Source organism: Martes martes, assembly GCF_963455335.1.
Source record: "Martes martes genome assembly, chromosome: 1".
NCBI classification, from domain to species: domain Eukaryota; kingdom Metazoa; phylum Chordata; class Mammalia; order Carnivora; family Mustelidae; genus Martes; species Martes martes.
In genome coordinates, this window is record NC_137888.1 from 14,196,160 (window position 1) to 14,216,759 (window position 20,600).

Consider the following 20,600-nt stretch of genomic DNA (forward strand, 5'->3'; position numbering starts at 1 on the left):
CTCTGCTCCACTGAGGTGGGCTGTAGAGATGCCTTCTGTTCTTCTAGTAGCGACTGGGGAGCAACACATTTCATGACAACTGCCATGAGCTCTGTGGCCAACCTATGAGTGACCAACCAACCAGTTGTGAGGACAGCGTGTTTGCCTTTATGGCTGCTCTTTGATTGCTTCTAATGTGTACAGATCTGATCAGGGAAATAACTGTCTATCATTCACATCCTGTGTTTCTAGTTCTTGCCATCTAGCATCTTATAGATGACCTTTGAGCTGACATCTTCCAAGTTACCAGTCCCATGACCGTCAACTCCTGAGTTTACCTGATTTATGTCTGTCAACCCTTGAGCTACCTGATCTAGGACCACCAACCTCTGAGCTACATTTCCTATAATCCTCAGCCCCTGAACTACCTACTTTATTAAGGACAACCTCTTAGCTACATGTCCAACTGCTATAGACCCCCAAACTATAAATATATCAAGTTTTAACCATACTTTTCTTCCTTGAGCAACTGGTAGTATCCTTATTAAAGATTATCATGAATAACTGGAAACAACCTCCTGCTTGTTGTCTTTGAGAAATCATTCAGTTTCACATCAATGGGTTATGTGATCTCTTTTAATTCTATACTAAATCTCTTCAATAAGGCTTTTCTTTGTTTCAGGAGTTATCACTTACTTTTATTAAAAAAAAAAAGTTTGATCTTTTCTACCTGGATGAAATTCCTTTTCTCTATATTCTTCCTAATTAAAGTGCAGTTTGACATACTTATCATGCTTTTCATGTGTTATCATTTATGTGTACTTTATTTTATGTCTAGTTGTTTCCTTGGGTTTTGTCAACTGCTTTATGCAATGTTGATGATTTTTTGTATTCTAGATTAATATTTTGGAAAATATTGTCCAGAAATTGTCCAGAGTTTAAGAAAATGATCCATTAAAATGACCTTGAAAAAACATTAAACTATATGGACCAATGTGACTTGGTGATTACCAAACTATGTATGTAGTACATGGCTAAATTTGAGATTTGGCTTTAGGATCCTTCAGAAAATAGTAAATTTAACCTCTGTGGGATGCTACTGGTCAGAATAGGTTAAGAGTTATAACAAATAAGTCCCCAAATATATAATGATTTGGACATATCCTTGTTTTTCTAACAATATTGAGCAAGGAAAGAGATCAGAAGAGAAGTCCTTTTCTATGCAATCTTTAGAGTTTGCAGAGACTTGACTCCAGAAACTTGACTTGTGACTACCAACATGGACCTAGGAGTTGCAATCCATTTTAGTTAAGTATGAAGCTCAGTCCATTCGCCTTACATAACCACAGGAGAGCCATTACATACAATACCATCATGTATTCATGAAGAAGAGGGCTACATATAATTAGTAGAGCATCTAATAATTTTTTAGAACAGGGACTAATTTGAGATAGATTTGGGTAGAAAAAGAAAAGCCTCACCTGCCCCATAATTTCGAAAGTTCTAACTGTGAAAAAAAATGTGATTGCATTTATTTTGCAGAATTCAGATATTTGATGTTCGTGCTTCGGTTTACCAAATCCTGTTGTACTCTGTATTATTTTCAACTTGCACTGTAACTATAGGAATGTAATCCTGTTTCCTAAAATTACTATATTTCAAATTCCAGTTTTTTGGTTGCTCATCTCAGCTTAAGACTGTACTATCTCACTAACATAACCCTTTACTAAATCAATTTGATGCCCATAAGCAGACATTATGGTTTGACTTTAATCAGTGCTGACATAGTATTTGCTATTGAATGGAGGACACAGAGAATAACTACTATATGACCACATTATTCTTCATCAGCATTCTTATACCAAAACTCTCACTGTTTCGGGGTGCCTGGGTGGCTCAGTTGGTTAAACATCTGCCTTTGACTCAGGCCATTGTCCTGGGGTCCTGGGATGAAGTCCTGCACCAGGTTCCCTGTTCAACAGGGAGCCAACTTCTCCGTCTTCCTCTGCTTGCAGCTACCCTTGCTTGTGTTCTCTCTCTCTCTCTCTCTCTCTGTGTTCATCATGTGTGCATAAATATACACACAATAAGTTTCAAGGAATACTTGAAATTCAAATCCACATCTGTCTGTTCTAGAACTTACGTCCTGTTTTGCAATCATTTACTTGCATTTCAGATGTTCCTGTTCTGCCGTACCTTACTTTATGTCTGGTTATTCCCTTGGGTTATGTCAATTGCCTTATGCAATGTTGATGATTTATAGAAAAATTATGGAAGGGAGTAAAATTATAGAAAAAAGACAAATCATTTATTCCACATTTCTAGTGCCAGGTATTTTATAGATATTAACCCTAGTCTTTGTCACAAGTTGAGAAGTCTTACCTCTGCCTCACTTATGAAGAAACAGACTCAGCAAGATTAAACCTATAGCTTAAGATCTCATTACTAATAAGTGAGAGAGTCCAAATTTGAATTCAAAACAGTATTATTTCTCCTTTTATATGTAGCTGAATGCTAACATCACTCTGCTGACAGTTTGATATATCAATGATTTCGATTTTGTTGCTCCTACCTAAAGAGGAAAAAAAAAAAAAGGAAAAAATCAAATAGCAACAGCACTGAGAATTGAAATTCAACATAATTGAATGGCTGAGTCTATACAAATGCTAAATATGCTTTGTAAACATAGGAAATATGTCACTAATTCTATCATCCATCCATTTTGAAATGATTCTTTCCATTCCCATTTACAAAATATAAGCCAATATGGGAAGATGTGATTAGATAATAAATATAAAAAGCACATTTCATCTGTGAAATATCTTTTAATTTACTGGAAACCTCTGTCTTGGAATGCTACAGTCATCCCCTAGAACATTCAGATTGCTTTGCTACGTCCAAACTTACTTGCTATGTACATACTTTATATGAATCTATTACTCATATAAATTATTTTTCCAGTTCTATAGCTATATAAAGTAAATTACAGAGATTTTTTTAAAGAAGAGATGACTTTTTCCATTCATTGTTATATTCAAAACATATCTATTGGCTAGCAACTATATAACGCGCACTATTGTATTTAATGTAAATAGGACTGATTCCTGCTCTAATGGACCTTGACATCTAGTAAAGCTGATGATCGATGAACTTAAAAATAAATAATTGAACGTATAATTAGAACTCATAATAAGTATTATGAAAGAAATTAAGCTCAGTTATAGAGAGTGTGGAAGTTGGATAAAGGGGCTTCCAGTGAGATTGGATGGGCCATGAGATCCTTTCTGAGTAATGATGTCCTAACACCTGGAAAGTGAAAAGGAAGCAGTTGTACAAAAAGCAAAGGGAAGCGTAGAGCAGGAATAGGAAACACTATGTGCCAGCAGCAGTGGCCGAAAGAGTTTGGTAAGTTCGAGAAGGTGAGAGGAGGTTGGTGTGGCTAGAGCGTTGAGAAACAAGAGGACGGTAGAATGTGAGCTTGAGGTGGAAGGCAAGGCATAGACTACTCAAGGTCTTGGGGTGTACGTTTTTCATTGTATTCTAGGAAATAAAAAAAAATAATGTTTTAAATAAAAGAATGACACTAGTTTTTTTTTTTTTTTTTTTAAGATTCTTATTTATTTATTTGACAGACAGAGGTCACAAGTAGGCAGAGAGGCAGGCAGAGAGAGAGGGAGAAGCAGGCTCCCCGCTGAGCAGAGAGCCCAATGCGGGGCTCGATCCCAGGACCCTGGGATCACGACCTGAGCTGAAAGCAGAGGCTTTAACCCACTGAGCCACCCAGGTGCCCCAAGAATGACACTAGTTCTAAAAATATTATTCTGGACTTCCAGTTTTCAGTCTGTCATATAACAAACCTGGAAGTTGTTGTTGTTGAACAATTATAAAAGATATAACATACATGTAATGAAAATTCCAGAAAAAAGAAAGAAAGGAATAGAAGAATTATGTGAAGCAACAATGACTGAGAATTCCCCCAAAATTAATGATAAGACACTAAACCACAGATTGAAGAAGCTCAGAGAACATATTTCAGATAAATGTCAGGATATCTACAACTTAGACATATACTCAATCTGCAAAATAAATAAATAAATAAATAAATAAATAAATAAAAAGAGAAAATCTTAAACGGGTTCAGAGGGAAGAAAAACACTTTACCTACAGAGGAACAAGAATAAAAAATACAACAGACTTCTCTTCAGATGCTGTGAGGGCCAGAAAAGGGAGGAGTGAAATACTTAGAGTATCGAAAAAAAAAAAAAATGCACCAATCTGGAATTCTGGATATAGCAAAATTATTTTTCAAAATGAAGGAGAAATGGAGACTTGGTCAGATACAAAACTGAAGGAATTTATCACTAGTAGATCTCCCTTGCAAGAAATAAAATAAATCCTTCAGAATGAAGGAAAGCTATATAGGTCAGGTATTTAGAGCTACACAAAGAAAGGGAAGGTATCAGAGAACAAATAAGTAAATATCACTCTGAATGTAATGTAAGGGGCAAATTAGCAGGATAAGGAGTGGTAAATAGGTAAGCAGGTAAATAGGTAAATAGGTTGTGGAATTGTGGGAATGATGACAGCTTGGAAAAACTGAAATGAGGAAGCACATACATGGATAGAAGCAGACACAGCTGAGGGACGCCTGGGTGGCTCAGTTGGTTAAGCGGCTGCCTTCGGCTCAGGTCATGATCCCAATATCCTGGGATCGAGTCCCACATCGGGCTCCTTGCTTGGCGGGGAGCCTGCTTCTCCCTCTGCCTCTGCCTGCCACTCTGTCTGCCTGTGCTCGCTCGCTCGCTCTCTCTAACAAATAAATAAATTTAAAAAAAATTAAAAAAACAAACAAACAAAAAAGAAGCAGACACAGCTGAGATCTTCTTAGAATAGAGAAACTCGACACTTGCTTATTGTTTGTAAGTGGTAAGGGAAAGGCAAGAACAAGGCTGATATACTGATTGTTAGCTTAAGAAACCAGGTAGATAATTTCTCACTTACTAAGATGGGAAAGAACATGAGAGAAAATTTTGAGGAATGAAATCAAGAGCTCCACTGTGAATGCTAAATTTGGCTAAAAAGAAAGAAAAGTCATCGAAGGCAAGATGTCAAACAAGTATCTGAAATTAAAGGCAAATCTTGTCTCAGTATAAAGAATATGTGATTTATTCGACATTAAAAAATGTTGGTTGATCATTTATTGTGTTCAAGAAACTGGCAACTTGTAATGTTGATATGAATAAGACATAGTCTCTGACCTTGAACAAATCTAAGTTTTACAGGATAGAGAGGGTTTAAACAAATAGATTCAATATTATAAGCATATTAATTGATTTGAAAATAAAATTCTATAGAGGAAAGAAAAAGGAAGAAGGGAAACAAAATGGAGAAAATGGTCTTAGGGAGCCTTTATCTTCCAGAAATGACACGTAGTTCATATTATTTGCCTACTGTTTCCCTTAGAATTATTAGGCTATTTTATTAAAATGTGGTGATGTCCTGAGTAGAACTACGAAATCCTGGAGTGAACATTATTTGCTCTGGGCCAAGATGATACACACATGACCAAAACAGTATTTCTAAGAAAGGACAAGTGAGGAATTAAGGAAGTTGAGTCTTTCCCTATCTCTGCATAGAACCAGGACAATTAGGTCGATTTGAAAATGACTTCCAACTTTTATATTAACATAGAGAAAATCAAATGGAATGTTTAAGACATTATGCATGGAAGAGAATAAAAATATCTTTTCACTTAGAATTATCTTTGAGATAGTGATTCTGGATGTAAAATAAAATAAAGAATGCACCATCATTCCCAGAAGGCACAACAGAGAAAGTTGTTCCAGAGGGGAGAAGCTTGTGCAGTTTTTGAGATTTAAAAAGCAAGGTTTAGGACATTTTGAATATTTAAATAAGACTGAAATATGGGTGTTGTGGAGCAGAATAATGGACTCTAATGAAACTCTAATGAAAATAGTTCACTCTAATGAACTCTAATGAAAAAATGGAGACTGTATTAGACTTAGGGACTCTAAATAAGATTTTGTTAATTAATTGAAAGTGTTAATTGACTATTACGTGAGAATGAAAAAAAACTCTTGATGTGATTTTCATTATTTTGTGCTATTTCATCATATCTTCAATCAATCATTTCCAACAAAAGATATAATTTCTCAATTTTTTTTCCATTTCAGGCTCTTGAGGCTATATAGAGATATTACAAATTTGAAGAAAGTCTCTGTAGACATCAAGAGGAATTACAAATAATAAATTAGGATACATGTCAGTTAGGTATGTGTATCATACTCTCCTGCATTTGTCATAAAAATGTGATAAAGAGTTGGTGACACCAGGCTTCTCTCAGTTCCACATCCTACATCTAACTTACATTTTAATTTCTGATGATTAGTGATGGGATCACATTCAGCTTGATAACTGTAGCCTCAACCATGTCCCACTTATCAAATACATTTCAATAGCAGTTCTATGAGACAAAATCTATTTTTACTATGGACTAGAGAGAAAGATTTTAGTTATCTTTTTGAAACTCATATGCAGCATGCCTACACGCTGAGGAAGAGATTTTATAGACTACTGGGTTATCACTTCTTTCTGAACTTTGAAAGGAACAAAAGAAGTAAAGAGAATCTTGAACTAAATCATGAGGAATTTAGGTGTGACACACACAAAAAACTATTTTGGTTGGGGGTTATCAAGGTGAGAGGAGAAATCTTTTTTGGAAACAAATAAGAGTTTAAGAGATTTCATTTATCTGTAAAGGCTTAAAGCTCTTAGAGGAGATAAGCAATTTATCAAATAGACTTCTCAAACTCTCAGCTCTTGATGACTCAGTATCCTCTGTTATTTTTACCAATAACAGGCCTTACACTAACGGGAAGTCATCTGAGGCTTTCTTTGAGGAAGAATGCAGTATACTGACTTGGAAAATTCCCCACATGAGACATCAAATATTTCTTATTCCACTACCTGAAACAAAAGAGAAAAAAGTTGAAATTCAGGAGAGAGACCTTAACATTCCATTTGCACAAGGTCATGCTTTCTGTGATGTTTTTCAAAAATGAAATACAACATTTAAAAAAATATGTATCACAAATGTGCTCATAACTTCCTCCTTCTCCTATGTATGCTTGCATGGGTATATGAGATCTCCTTACTTTTACTTGAAAAGCTATAAGCATTACAAAATATCTTTCCTCAGGGGGAAAAAAATGAATCAGTCTTGTAGACCCTTCAGTGGATAATACAGGGACAATGGGCATTGGTGGGAAAAGAGGATTGTGCAGAGGGGAAGTGACTTCACGGCTACTGATGTCACTCATGCCTCCGTAAGGCCATGTTCCCCAAAGGAAAGCATCCACCAAAAGGATTATCAGATTGCTGCTTGGAATATTTACCTTTCTCCAGTTATTCCCAAATCCATCATTTTTGACCTTCTGAGTTGCAGCTTGAAAAGAGATATTTCTGGTTCTGGATGACTACCGACCCAAGGAAATAGATATCTGTAAGAATTAGCTCACAGCTTTGGAAAACAACCCAAAATAAGGCCCAGAGATTGTTCCTTACATGGTGTCCAAGTAAGAAATATTCAAACATATTTCTTAATGTGACATTAAATTATTTCTTAATGCTTGTTCACTTTAATTTTATGAAGACTGAGGTATCTTAGTAAATTATCTCAGGTGAAGACATTGTTAATTCTGTAATGCAAGTGTACAAGCTGATGACTTTTTTAAAAAATATTTTATTTATTTATTTGACAGACAGAGATCACAAGTAGGCAGAGAGGCAGGCAGAGAGATAGGGGGAAGCAGGCTCCCCGCTGAGCAGAGAGCCCGATGCAGGACCTGATCCCAGGACCTTGGGATCATGACCCAAGCCGAAGGCAGCCACTTAACCGACTGAGCCACCCAGGCACCCCAAGTTGATGACTTTTGATACCATGTTTATCTTCTTAGTTGAATGCCACCAACAGACATGGATGATACTCTTGCTAGTAAAACAAAAATGTCATGAGTGTTACCATGTAGGAATATCACAAACATTTCCTGAGTCTTTAGAAATCAAACTCAACTTTTACATATGAAGAATATCAAGTTGTCAAGGTGAAGCTCTTTAAAACATACTCTAAGATGCTTAGCTGAAATTAACTGTCAGGACAAATACACAGAGAACAACACCACATAATTAGATTTTCAGCTGAGTATTAAAATATGGAATGGTATGAGGTTTTCCATCTGGAAAATCCAATAAGTTTTGATATGTAGGATCTATTTCAGTACATTAAATACTTCCTCCAAGTATTGCAACATTAGGTCTCTTCTTCAAAGATGAAGACTATGCCTTCTGATGTTTTTTCCTGTGGATGATGACTGAGGTAAACATCTCTTCGAGTGGACTCCCTTTAATCAAGCATTATTGAGGGGTGGGAACAGAAGCAAAACAGGCAAAGTACACAGGTTATTACATCATAAATTCTTGAGCCTGATAACAGAGGACAGATTAGGATGGCAGATCCATAGGGCATGTAAACTGGACCAATTTTATAGAAGAGTGGGAAGTCATCTTCCCAGGCAGCACAACAATGAACTAATGAGATGTTATGATGCTAACCGATTTAAAATGTGGGTAAGAGGAGAGTCTGGGCATGTACCACCAAGGTATATAAGTAATCTGGTCTAGTTTCATGCAGATTTAGACAAGGTGCTCTTCGCTGCTTATCTGAAATCTTTACTTCAGGTTCTACCATGACATCCAACGTTTGCTCTTCTGGAAACTATGGTTCTCCATCTTTTGGGAGTCACTGCCGCATTCCTGTTACCTCATCTACTACTTTCTACACTGCTGGTATGAACTGTGGTGATAGTCTCTGCTTGCCCAGCCAAAACAGAACATGGCTCCTGGACAACTTCTTGAAGACATGTGGAAAACCTTCCAGCTACCAACAATCCAGCTGTGGGTCCACAACCTATGAAATTTCCTGCTACCCGTCTACTGCATACTATGCTTCAAGGCCCTGCAGAGGAATCAGTGTTTTTCCCATTAGCTATCACTCCAGTTCCTGTCAACCATCGATGTATAATAGAGCTCAGAACTACTTGTCCAGTCGTTTCCACCCCCAGAACCACCTCTCTTATGGCTGTCAGTCACAGAACTTCATCTTCTGTGGGTATCAACCACTGAATTTTATGTCCAGGGACTGCCATCCTTTGAGATATCTCTCCTATGACTGTCAACCTATTGGTTACGTGTTCAGCAGCTTCAGACCCCTGGACTATGTGTCTAATAGGTTTCAACCTGTTCACTACATATACAACAGTTTCCATCCAGCTTGCTCCTTTGGGACTTGGCAATCTCCATTTATTAGATGATCAGGCTGAATTGTCATTCTAGCATCTTGCTAGAGAGCTTTGTAAAGAAGTGTCATCTTCAGGTTGATGAATCATTGTGCTTTCAGTTCAGTTACTGTTTTAACCTATATTCTTACTTGATCAGATTCTCAGTGATTTTAATTGTTTGCTTATTTACTGGAATATTCTTGCTACCAGGCTTCTTGATTTCTATGTCATTAACATGTTCTTAACCAAAAAAAAAAAAAAATGGTTTCATGGTTATCTCTAAATAAACTTACTTCAAATAATTCAGAAAAAAAAGTTTTTCAATTCTTCATCATCCTTCATGAAGTTAAAGCCTCTTAGTTATACTAAACAAAATATATTTTTTTAAAAAGAGTGTCTGAAAAAAGCAAATAAGATAGATACTTTCAAGGTCCTGATTGAACATATTGAACATGAAATGTGCATCTGCACTTCCTAACACTTAAACAGGGAATTATGAAGGTTCTTTAGTCAAAACAGACTGTGTTTTATCACACTAACCTGGAACTTAAAAATTCCAGAAGCTTGAAATCACAATGGTTTATCACTCATACACATTACTATTTCATGTCCAAAATAATTCCCATTCTGGGATTCAGGAGTAGAGAGCCTTGAACTATAGGAAATATTGCCAATATGGACAGAAGGAATATAGAAAAAGAATCACCCACCAACTTGATATATGTCCTTTAACATTTGGTGGAAGTCAGCAAGTTACAATGTTCACCTTACCTAATGGTATAAACCACAAAGGGGTTACATAAATTTTAATTCTGATTAGTGGAAAGCACATTATATTTTCCTCTTGAATTAAACTTAGCAAGTGATTCCCTTCACTCCCTCATGGATTCTTACATAGAGAACACTTGGAAATTATTTGTCTCTTTTATATATGTATGAAACTAATTACTTCAGTTCCTTCATGTACTCAGTGAGAACTTGCTCTTCCTACAATATCTACCAATATCTCATATCTACCATATTGATAATTTCAATATGCCACCGTACCACTAGACAATCAGTAATCTTCTATGAAGACAACTAAAAATCATATTATTTTCCCCATTTTTTACAGATAAAAAGAAGTCCAATAGGACAAATGGCTTTCTCAAAGACCCAGTTAAGTTGGATTCCAAAGACTTTTCTTTACTCTCCATATTATCTATAGCCTTTCTCATTGAGGTAATGACTAATCTAGAAGTTTTCAGAAGTTGTCAATAGCTTGACAACCATGACCTTCAATTCTAAAACTGTGAAGTCTAAACTGTAAACAAAACTATTTCTTCTCTGTCTCAGCCACAGCCCACCCTTCTCTCTAGGATGCCAACTAATTTTAATGGTACATACACTTATGTCCTCTCTGGGAGTCTTATTTCCTATGTAGATGATAGGAAATGTCCTCAACATATTAAATTTCTCTAAATTTTATAAATACATGTATATACATATATAATTTATATATTTTATATACACTATATATAACATATAATATATATGTGTGTGTGTTTATGTTTGATATATAACTTATACAGATTGTAACAAGTTGTTTAACCTAACACTTAAGCCTCCTTTAGTGTTTTGTTCTTTCTTTCTTTCTCTCTTTCTCATGTACTCTTACAAAATGTAATAGGTTTTAGATGAGATCCAATAATAATGATAATGAAAGTAATAATATGTAATAATAGTAATAACAATAATAATAGACTGTTGGCTTGTGATAATGATAAAAGTTAACATCAACTACATACTAACCATATTTCATAAACTTTGACTAACTCATTTGATCCTTAGAGTGATCTATGGAGAAAATACTATTGTTATTAAATTCATTTTGAAGATGTGGACATTGAGTTAGAGGAACGTTTGGTAGTAATTGATATTCTAAAATATTTAAAAGAATAGAATCTATGAAGTTTGAGTATTGAGCGCTTATTCTTAACAACTGTGTATGCAGCCTTCTGGGAATTAGCTCATGACTATGGCACAGAAGAATATGAGTTAAAAAAGAGAAGTCATTATGGATCTATTGTCAAGAAAAGCATTTTTCTTAACTACATGGGGTAGAACTGTCCATTTATGGCATTAATTTTTAGAAGAGGCAAGATTATTGCAGGACATCTCTTTGGAATATCAAAGTAAATTAACAGTGAGAACATTTTTCTTTAGTCTAATGGGAGGCTAGAATTTTTTTTGAGTAACAGCTTTAGGAAATTAGAAGGAAAGTAACATTTGATTTGCATCTACTATGTGCCAAACACTCTCTAAAGTAACTTCACATTTTTTATCTTATTCTGTCCTCACAACAGTCCTGCAAAATGGGTGTTACTGGCTCTGGTTTTACATCAGAAGGTACTGAGGCACTGAGAGATAACAATTTTCCTAGGTCACACACTAATAAATATGTGTAATAGTATTTAGTAAGAGGGTGATTCATAACTCATGGAGGCATTGTCTTGACAGCTTCATCTCAAAATGTTTAACTTATTCACCAGTATCTCATTATATTCTTACAATGTTTTCCTTAAAATGTAAGCACAAATCAGACTCGCATTTCTATCTTGTCACCCACTTGTGTTATTATTTTAAAAGTGCTTAATCTTCATTTACTCCTGTATCTTAAATTTTTAATTTTGCTCATTTGCCTTTCAGCTGTTGAAACAATTAATGATCTATGAAACCAACAGGGTAAATGTAGCTACAGTGTCCACCACTTTAGGTTACCACTGCTAAATTTAAGAATCATTTGAACTCAATAGTTACAATTTAATTGCTATATAAGTATGGTTTGGATACATTTTGCCTTTTTAAATCATAGGATCACTGTTGCATCATTGAATAGCACTAGGGCAAGTGGAATTAGAATACAATATATATGTGGTGGCAAAAAAAAGAAGATAAAAATTCTATCATGACTTGAAAGTCTAGAAGGTGACCTCCATTATTTTCTTTAAGGGCCATTTACTGGAAAATTTAGCTTTCTTTGATCTTCTGTGTTTACCCTAAAGGATTTTTAACCTTTGGAAAAAAATGGGCAGGAGTTCCATAACTCTTTTTTAATGAGTTACAAGAAATCTGCTGCCTCATTAAATAAAGGGATTTTGTTTCTTATTCTTCAGAAGGCATAGGAATTTCTCTGCATTATCTGATGGCTAGAAAGCTTATTCCTTGCATCTTAAACTTGCCCTAGATAAAGAGCCCAAACTCTACATAAAGACTAACTAATAGAGTGACCTAGATTCTTTGACATAATGTATTAGTTTCTTGTGGCTACTATAACATAGTTCCACAAACTAGGTGGCTTAACTCAACAGAAATGTATTCTCTTGCAATTTTGGAGGCCAGAAGTCCAAAATCAGTTTCACTGAACTAAAGTCAAGAGGTCAAAAGGGCTGATGCCTTCTGGAATCTCCAGTGGAAAATTCATTCCTTGCCTCTTCTAGCTTCTCAATGTCGCCAGCATTCTTTCACTTATGTCAGCATAACTACAATCTCCTCCTCTGTCATCAGATGGACTTCTCTCTCTGATTGACTCCCTCCTTCTTATACGAATTCCCACAACTACATCAGGCTCACCCAGAAACCTATCTCAAAATCCTTAACTTAATCATGCCTGCAAAGTCCCTTTTGCCACATAAGGTAACTTTCACAGGGTCCAAGGATTAGGAAGTGGCATCTTGGTTGGGTGGGCTGGATTCTATTTAGTTCTTCACACACACACACACACACACACACACACTATATATATATATATATATATATATATATATATATATATATATATATATAAAACAAATGGGGGAATTATTAGAAGGAAAGATCTTTTTAGCAATTCAGTGAAAATAGAGTAATCCATAGGCTTCTTCAAAGCCTTAAGAGGACAATGGCACCCAAATGACTATGGTTTTTACTTTCTGATAAAACTTACCATTGTGATGAGCTTACTTGCTCTATTACTGATGCTATCAGCTTTGTGTCTTGCCAAGATGCAGACTAAAATAAAAGATAATTCTGTATAAGTATCATTTACAGAATATGGTGGGTGAATGGGCTGTGATGGTTACTTATGACAGTAATGGGTAAGTAAGAAGTTAAAACACAAAAGCAAATGAGAGCAGTTGATCCAACATGGATGGAGCTAGAGAATATTTTGCTAAGTGAAATAAGGCAGACAGAGAAAGACAAATACTATATGACTTACTTATATGTGGAATCTGAAAAACAAAAAAAAAGAATGGTTAAATAAACAAAAACAGACTCATAAATACAGAGAACAAACTTGTTGTTGCCAGAGAAGGGCCTGGGGGGATGAGTGAAGTCAGTCGGTGAAGGGAATTAAGAGGTACAGACTTCCAGTTGTAAAATAAATAAATCAGAGGGATGAAAAGTAAAATATAGACAATAAAATTGTGATGACCTTATATTATGATGGATAATAGCTCCACTTATTCTGGTGAGTGTAGTGTAATGTACAATATTGTCGAAACACTATATTGCACACCTAGAACTAATATAACATTGTATGTCAACTATACTTCAATTTAAAAAAAATGAAGAGTTGAGCTAACTTTACCTTTGCAAATCTCAGCATTTGATTAATTAGAATATGTTGTACCAAATAAATTTAAGTATGTCATAAAGCCTCATGCTGTGAATATTGGTTATGCTATGTAATGTTCTACATATTCTTGTTGGATTTACACCAGTGTGAATGATATTAATTTAAAATACTATTGAATGCTAAGTTGTTTTTCCCCCTCAAATCTACCTCAAGGAAGCCTAAAAATAAGACTAGAGGTACCAAAGAGAAATGCAGAAATAAAGCTCCATCAATGTCTGGACTCTTCTATATAGGACTAGGATTCAGTAACTCAGTGCAAAGTTGACCATCAGCTTCTTTACATATTTTATTTCTTCTGCCATTTCTGCACATTTCTGCACAAAATCCCAGGACACTCTGTAGCCAAACAATTTGCTGAAAATATGGTTTCCTGATCCTGACCCTTTTCACTTGAGAGACACGTCAGAAAACAGCAAAATCTGCTTAATAAAGAGTTGCTTACAGAATAAACCCATCACCTTTAGAATAAGTACTAAGGGAAGCATGGAGAAAACTCAGGTTGAGAAAAATATTTGGAGAATTGGTGTGCGTTTTAAAAATTTAGCCGAGAGGCAGAGAATAGGAAGAGAAATCTAATTGTCTTCTGTAAGGGCAGTGTCTTTTAAAAACCATCCTTAGAGCTTATCTCACCTGAATAAGTTGGTGCTGTCCTCTGTCTGTACCCATCTGTGTTAATAAATGCATTCCTGTTTCCAATTCAATGTAGGCTGTAAGTTTGAATTACAGTTTATATTTTCAAGAACAAAATGTCAATTCTTCAGCTTGAATTAAAATCTTAAAAAAAAATCCATCAGCTTTCACCATAAGGAGCAAAAAGTGTTATTTAAGATGTACAGTACCTATAGGAACTATATGTTATCCAAATAAATTTTTAAACATAGTTATTCCCTTTTGTGGGTATAGACAAAGAATAACTTCAACACGGGAATGAAATAAAGTTTATGTGCAAAGAATGCAAATCAAGAATAAATAAAACTTATGTTGGGAGAAATGTAGAAAAATGTTATACATTTGGCAGGAATTGGGCTTTACAGCTGAGACAATGAAATGTGTGATCTATAATCTCAGTCAATTAAGAAGGCATAATCTTGAGAAACTGGCCTTCTTTGATACTACATATGGCAAAAACTCTTTAAGAAAGAAATCTCATAAAAGTCTTGGTTACTTAGCAACCACTGACCCACGAGTACAAGTTAGGTCACTAAATCTCACGTGGATGACCATGAGTCTTACAGGGGGAATTCTCCAAATATGTCAGAGGAGAAGTCGTCACCAATACATGACCTAGCACAGTTAGGAGCATAGTACATATTTTGGGGGACCAATTCTTTCTCTTAATAGTTCAATGCTTTACCCTCTCTTTTAGGTAACAGTATTGACACAGCCCAAGTATTTGGCTTAGTTCACAGTATAGGATTAAGTTCTGCAGTATCTTGCCTGGTCAAAAGAATGGAAAAGTGCGGGTTCATTGTTTTGCTTGAATCCTTGTTAACCCTTTAATGACTATGCTGCAGAAGCCTACAGACACGTGAACTCTTGTGAACCACTGATTGGCAGATGCAAGTTTGCTTATTAACATTAAAATCACTATTCACTGAAGCTATAGCCTATAGATAATGGGTGATGGGTGATGCTCAACATGGCAATTAGAGATACTTTGAAGAATCAAAATAAACTTATTTTTTTATGAGTGTGAAGACGTCAGAGGCTGTAGCTAAACAACTCACTAATAAGATGTTGTTGTGTTGTTGTCCCAGGCAGGGAGAAGGAAGAGAGTCTGGGGAGGCTGCAGACAATGCCCAGGAAAGATATAAAAAGTCCATAGGCCATAGTATCACCATACTTCCACCGCCATCACTGAACATGCAGTCAGACTCCATGTCTCTTCTGGGCTGTTCTGGGGAATGCAGTGGTACATCCTACAGAACTCACTGTTATATCCCAGTGACTCCTTCCGTTGCACTTTGCTCCAGTGATGTAAGCCCTACTTTTGGGCTCTGTTTACCCAGTAGCTACCAAGGAAATCTTTGGCTTCTGGGTAACTGCCAAGGAACCTATGCTGAAGCACCAAGCTGCGAATCTCCTAGATGTGAGCTCAAGATCTGCACCACAAGTAGTGACCCGTCAAACTCCTGTGTGCCCTGCAACTCTCCAGCAGTGGGCCAAGTCTGCAGTACTTGTGAAACCACCAACATTGGACCTAACCCCAGCTGCAACCCATGCACTCAGACCAAGGGGTATGTATCTTATTACTACAAACTCAGCCAAAGTCCATCTAAAGCCTGCCAGACCTTCAGCAATGGCTTCAAGGGCTTTGGGCAACTTAACTGCTCGTCCAGCCGTTTCCGTCTCCTAAACCACTGTAGAGTGGGTAGTTTGGGGTATAGAGGCTGCCAAAATCTTGCCTTCATACCCAGTGGCTTCTCACCTTCGTGCTATATTTCCAGAAACTGCCAATCCCAAAACTATTTAATGAGAAATTGCCGATATCCAAGTTATGGACCAGTGAGCTGCCAACCGCTGAGATATTTTTCTAGAAACTTCCAGTCTCTGAGCTGCATTCCAAGTACCTTTCCTCCTCTGAGGTATTTATGCAGTGGTTGCAGACCTCTGAGTTGTTATTGAATAATTTGTTGCATTTTTAGCTACTGGGTATTGTAGCAGATTCTGCCAAGTAGTCATCTTCTCTAATATTTGGCTCAATTACTTCATGTGTCTTAAGAATCTTGTTATAATCTCAAATACAACTCCAGGACTTATCAACCACAACCATGATCATTTACTTGCTTTTTTTTCTTTGTTGCTCTGTTAATATCCTTTGTGTTGAGGGCTGAACCTGAAGGTGGTATTGTTTCTGCGATTCACTACAATGGACAGACTGAAGAGATTCCACATAAAATACAAATATTGTCAGCTTTCTGATGTTGGCTGTCATTGTCCCTTGTCTGTCACTGGGAATATTCCCTACCTTCTTGATGAAGAAAAGACTTTTTGGTTTGACTGATGATCCCAGCACATTCTTTCAGAATGTTTTGCTTTTTATCATTAGTCTTGTGGACTGCTTAACTAGCATGTTGCTAATGAGCTAAGAGATAGCATTACCTTAAATATGCTATGTTCAGCTATTGCATCCATCCCCTACTGACTGATTATCAGGATATGCAAGCAGCAGTGCTCAACTCAAAATCAGAAGACCTTCAGCCAATCTTCTCTTCCAAAGAAGCCCCAAAGCCCTCGGTTGGCTGGCATTCAACTTTGGTTCCCAATGCCTAGGAGAGAGCCTTGGGAGTAGCATCAGCACAAGAACTGTTTGTTGAAAGAATGAAAAAATATTCTTACAGATTCTTCATGATTAGTGATGATCTATGTTTGTGGTTCTGCTATAATCCTCCCCTGCTGAATTATTGCTTTCTGACTAGAAAAGGTTCTGGTTCATAGTTAATAAACAAATTTCTATTGGGAAATAATGTTTTGCATTATGCTTTATTTCATATTCACTGAAGTTTTATCAATGTTCTGGGCAATATGCATAACATTGTGGAAGCACTAGTTTCTTGTCATTTAGTTTAATAGCCTAATTAAAAATATGAAAAGATAGAATATGAATTCCTAGGATTTTATTTGTTTTGTTTTGTTCTATTTTTAACACATTGAGTGGCATTTCTCTCAGAGTGTCTGTGATTGGTATGTCTGTAGAAAACCAGGAGAAAACATAAAATAAATCAACTTAGTGCAAATTATATAAAGCATTAAATATATTTCCCTGCACAATATGTGTATTTATTGGTTTTGTAGATAAAGTTTGGGGTTTGGAATAGATTTAATATTGAACCCTGAGAGAATTGACTTAACCTCTAAAAAGTTCTCCAAAAAGTGAAAATAAAATCATCCATCTCAGTGGTTCAAAAGTAACATTTATCCTAAGAATTTTTGTAAATAAAAAGCAAATCATGTTTGCAATCAAATAAAGTGGGCTGTGGAGATGAGTGTTAACCAAAGATTGGATGAATGGAAGAAGGTCATCAGTATTAGAAATCCAAAATTAAAATTCTTGAAGCATACAAAAGGGGCTACCATTTTACATATTCAGTAGTCCTACTATATATAAGAAAGGTTTATGGAAGGAATAAGAATGGTTCACTTCTGCTTGAACATGTCTGTGGACAAGTCACTCCTTGGTGAGTTCATTCCATTTTCAGAGAGTACTATTTGTTGAAAATTTCTTCTTTATATTGACACAAATTGAATTGTTCTTAGCAACTATCCATTGACTGAATAGGACCAGTTTAATTCCTTTAACCCTGAACAGGTGTTAGGTATTTGAAAATAATTACTGTGTGTCCCAGATGAGCATTCAGCTGTCCAAACTAAACATACAGTCTTTCTCTTTGCAAACTTTAATAGAAAACTTATTCTTTGAAGCATCGAATGAGATTCTTTGGGTGATATCAAGATTTATAGATCCTATTCTCAAGAACTATCCAGAGGAGTAATATACTGAAACAAACAATACTTCAACCATTTTAAGTACAATATAAAATGAATCAGAGGGAGGACTCTAACAGGAGAATTAGAGAATACCTTATGGAAGAAACAGCATTAGAGTGATACCTGAATGTGAACAGACTGGGGGATGTGTATGTAATGAGGGAACAGGAGGGTGGGGGTGAGAGATACATTTAAAAAGATGCATAGATTAGTTTGACCCAAGGGAAGGACACATAATCTCACCAGTGAGGGGAAAAACTGGGAGAAAATATGAGACATTGGGTTAAATAAAAACAAACAAATAATTATAAAATACAAGATTTGTAAATGTGGCTACATCTGATCAAAAGCTCCTGATAACAGAAGACACTGCACAGAAATTAAAAATAAAGCAAAATTGTGGGGAGGGTGGTAAGAGGGAGTGTGAGAACTTTCTGTACTTTCCACTCAAATCTTCTGTAAACCTAAAGTCTAACAAATAGTCCTAATGGAAGATCAGCACACCTGGAACTATGATGTTATGTGTCAATTATAACCAAGTAATAATAATAAAAAAACCCAGGCGAACAAAAAAATGACCCAAGAAAGCATGATTGAGATGAAATAGGTATAGAAGTCCCCATAAAATTACTGTTTAGAATATTTAAGAACTCAAAGAAAGAAAGAAAAACACAGTGACTTAGCAACAAATAAACAATATGAGCAATTAGGGGCATTTGGTTGGCTCAGTCAGTTAAGCGTCTGCCTTTGGCTCAGGTAATGATCTCAGGGTCCTGGGACTGATTCCCATGCAGGTTCCCTGCTCAGTAGGGAGTCTGCTTCCTTTCCTTCTCCCACTGCCCCTACTTCATGCTTGCTCTCCCTCTCTCAAATAAATAAACAAAATCTTTAAAAAAATATGAGCAATTATTCATAAAATAAATATAAATCATCAGTAAACACATCGAGGAGTGTTCTACCCAGTAGTTATTAGTAATTATAAATGCAGAACATTATTTTTTATCATCCATTTGTCAAGCATTTTAGTTATTTATGTCAACTTAAAAACATATGCTTATACACTGAAGGTGGTAGTAGAATTTGATAGAGCTGCTATCTACATGAATATTTAAAATGCACATATTGTATGATCAGATACTTTCCCTTTTTAATGTCTCCCCTACAGAAACAGTCTTTTAAGTCTTACAATATTTATTTCAGCATGGCCTGAATACTGAAAAATTAGAAGCAATGGAAAATTCCATCAAAGGGAGATTTTCAAATAAAATGTAATGTAGTTATGCTAATAAATATTTTATGAGAATTAAAAACAGTGGATCCATATTACATATAAACATGTAGATCCATATGAATTGTATGATGAAAGACATTACAAAATAAAAAAATAAGATTATAAAGTATGACAAATAAGGTGTGACATTTTATATAATCTCACATGTATCAATGAACATTTCTCAAAACTGTTTATCCTTTATCCTCTATCCATCTATTTATCTATCTGGATAGAATAAAAAATTCTAGAAAAACATAACCTGGGGCACCTGGGTGGCTCAGCCAGGTAAGCAACAACTTTTGGGTCAGGTCATGGTCTCAGGGCCCTGTGATCAAGCCCCACATTGGGATACCTGCTCAGTGGGAAGCCTGCTTCTCCCTCTCCTTCTGCCTGACACTCCCCCTCCTTGTGCTATCTCTGTCAAATAAATAAAATCTTAAAAAAAAAAAAGAAAAACACAAACTTAGTTATGTTAGCTTTGGGAGAGTTTTAGAAATGGTAGTTGGTGATTCTTAAGGTAATTTTTAGACTTAAGAGTACTGCTTTGATTCCCTAAGTAATTAAAAAAAAATGGTCCCATTCTATGACTTTGTAGAGTATATAATCAACAACCTTTCCTATGCTAATGTTAATAAAAATATTCAATAGCAAAGTGAAGTAGGCATCAGTCCTCTATAGCATATTACCTTCTAGAACAACATAGAATGTAAAGATTCATATATGTCTATTCAATTTCACTTGGGCATAAGCTATGCTCAATAATTAACCCACTATGTCCATAGCTCCAATGGCAGCTAATTTGTAGAATCCAACTGAGGTATTTTTAAATTCGCACTTAAAAATAGAC

At 35.7% G+C, this 20,600-nt stretch overlaps 2 protein-coding genes across 2 annotated transcripts in view; both read left to right on the forward strand.

Moving 5' to 3' along the window:
- KRTAP25-1 (keratin associated protein 25-1) overlaps positions 1 to 9,636 on the forward strand; it is a gene marked incomplete at its 5' end in the record, with an annotated part of 28,872 nt that extends 19,236 nt beyond the window's left edge. The window contains 2 exon segments of the mRNA XM_080811077.1: positions 8,690 to 8,739; positions 8,742 to 9,636. Of these exon segments, the coding sequence (XP_080667203.1) occupies positions 8,690 to 8,739; positions 8,742 to 9,368 (677 nt within the window). The 3' untranslated portion in view covers positions 9,369 to 9,636.
- Positions 9,637 to 15,855: 6,219 nt separating this feature from the next.
- On the forward strand, positions 15,856 to 17,753 carry KRTAP24-1 (keratin associated protein 24-1; the record flags this gene model as incomplete). The annotated part of the gene is made up of 1 exon (XM_080826941.1): positions 15,856 to 17,753. One exon carries the CDS (start codon positions 15,856 to 15,858, stop codon positions 16,615 to 16,617), a length of 762 nt encoding a protein of 253 aa, XP_080683067.1. The 3' UTR covers positions 16,618 to 17,753.
- Positions 17,754 to 20,600: the final 2,847 nt, after the last annotated feature.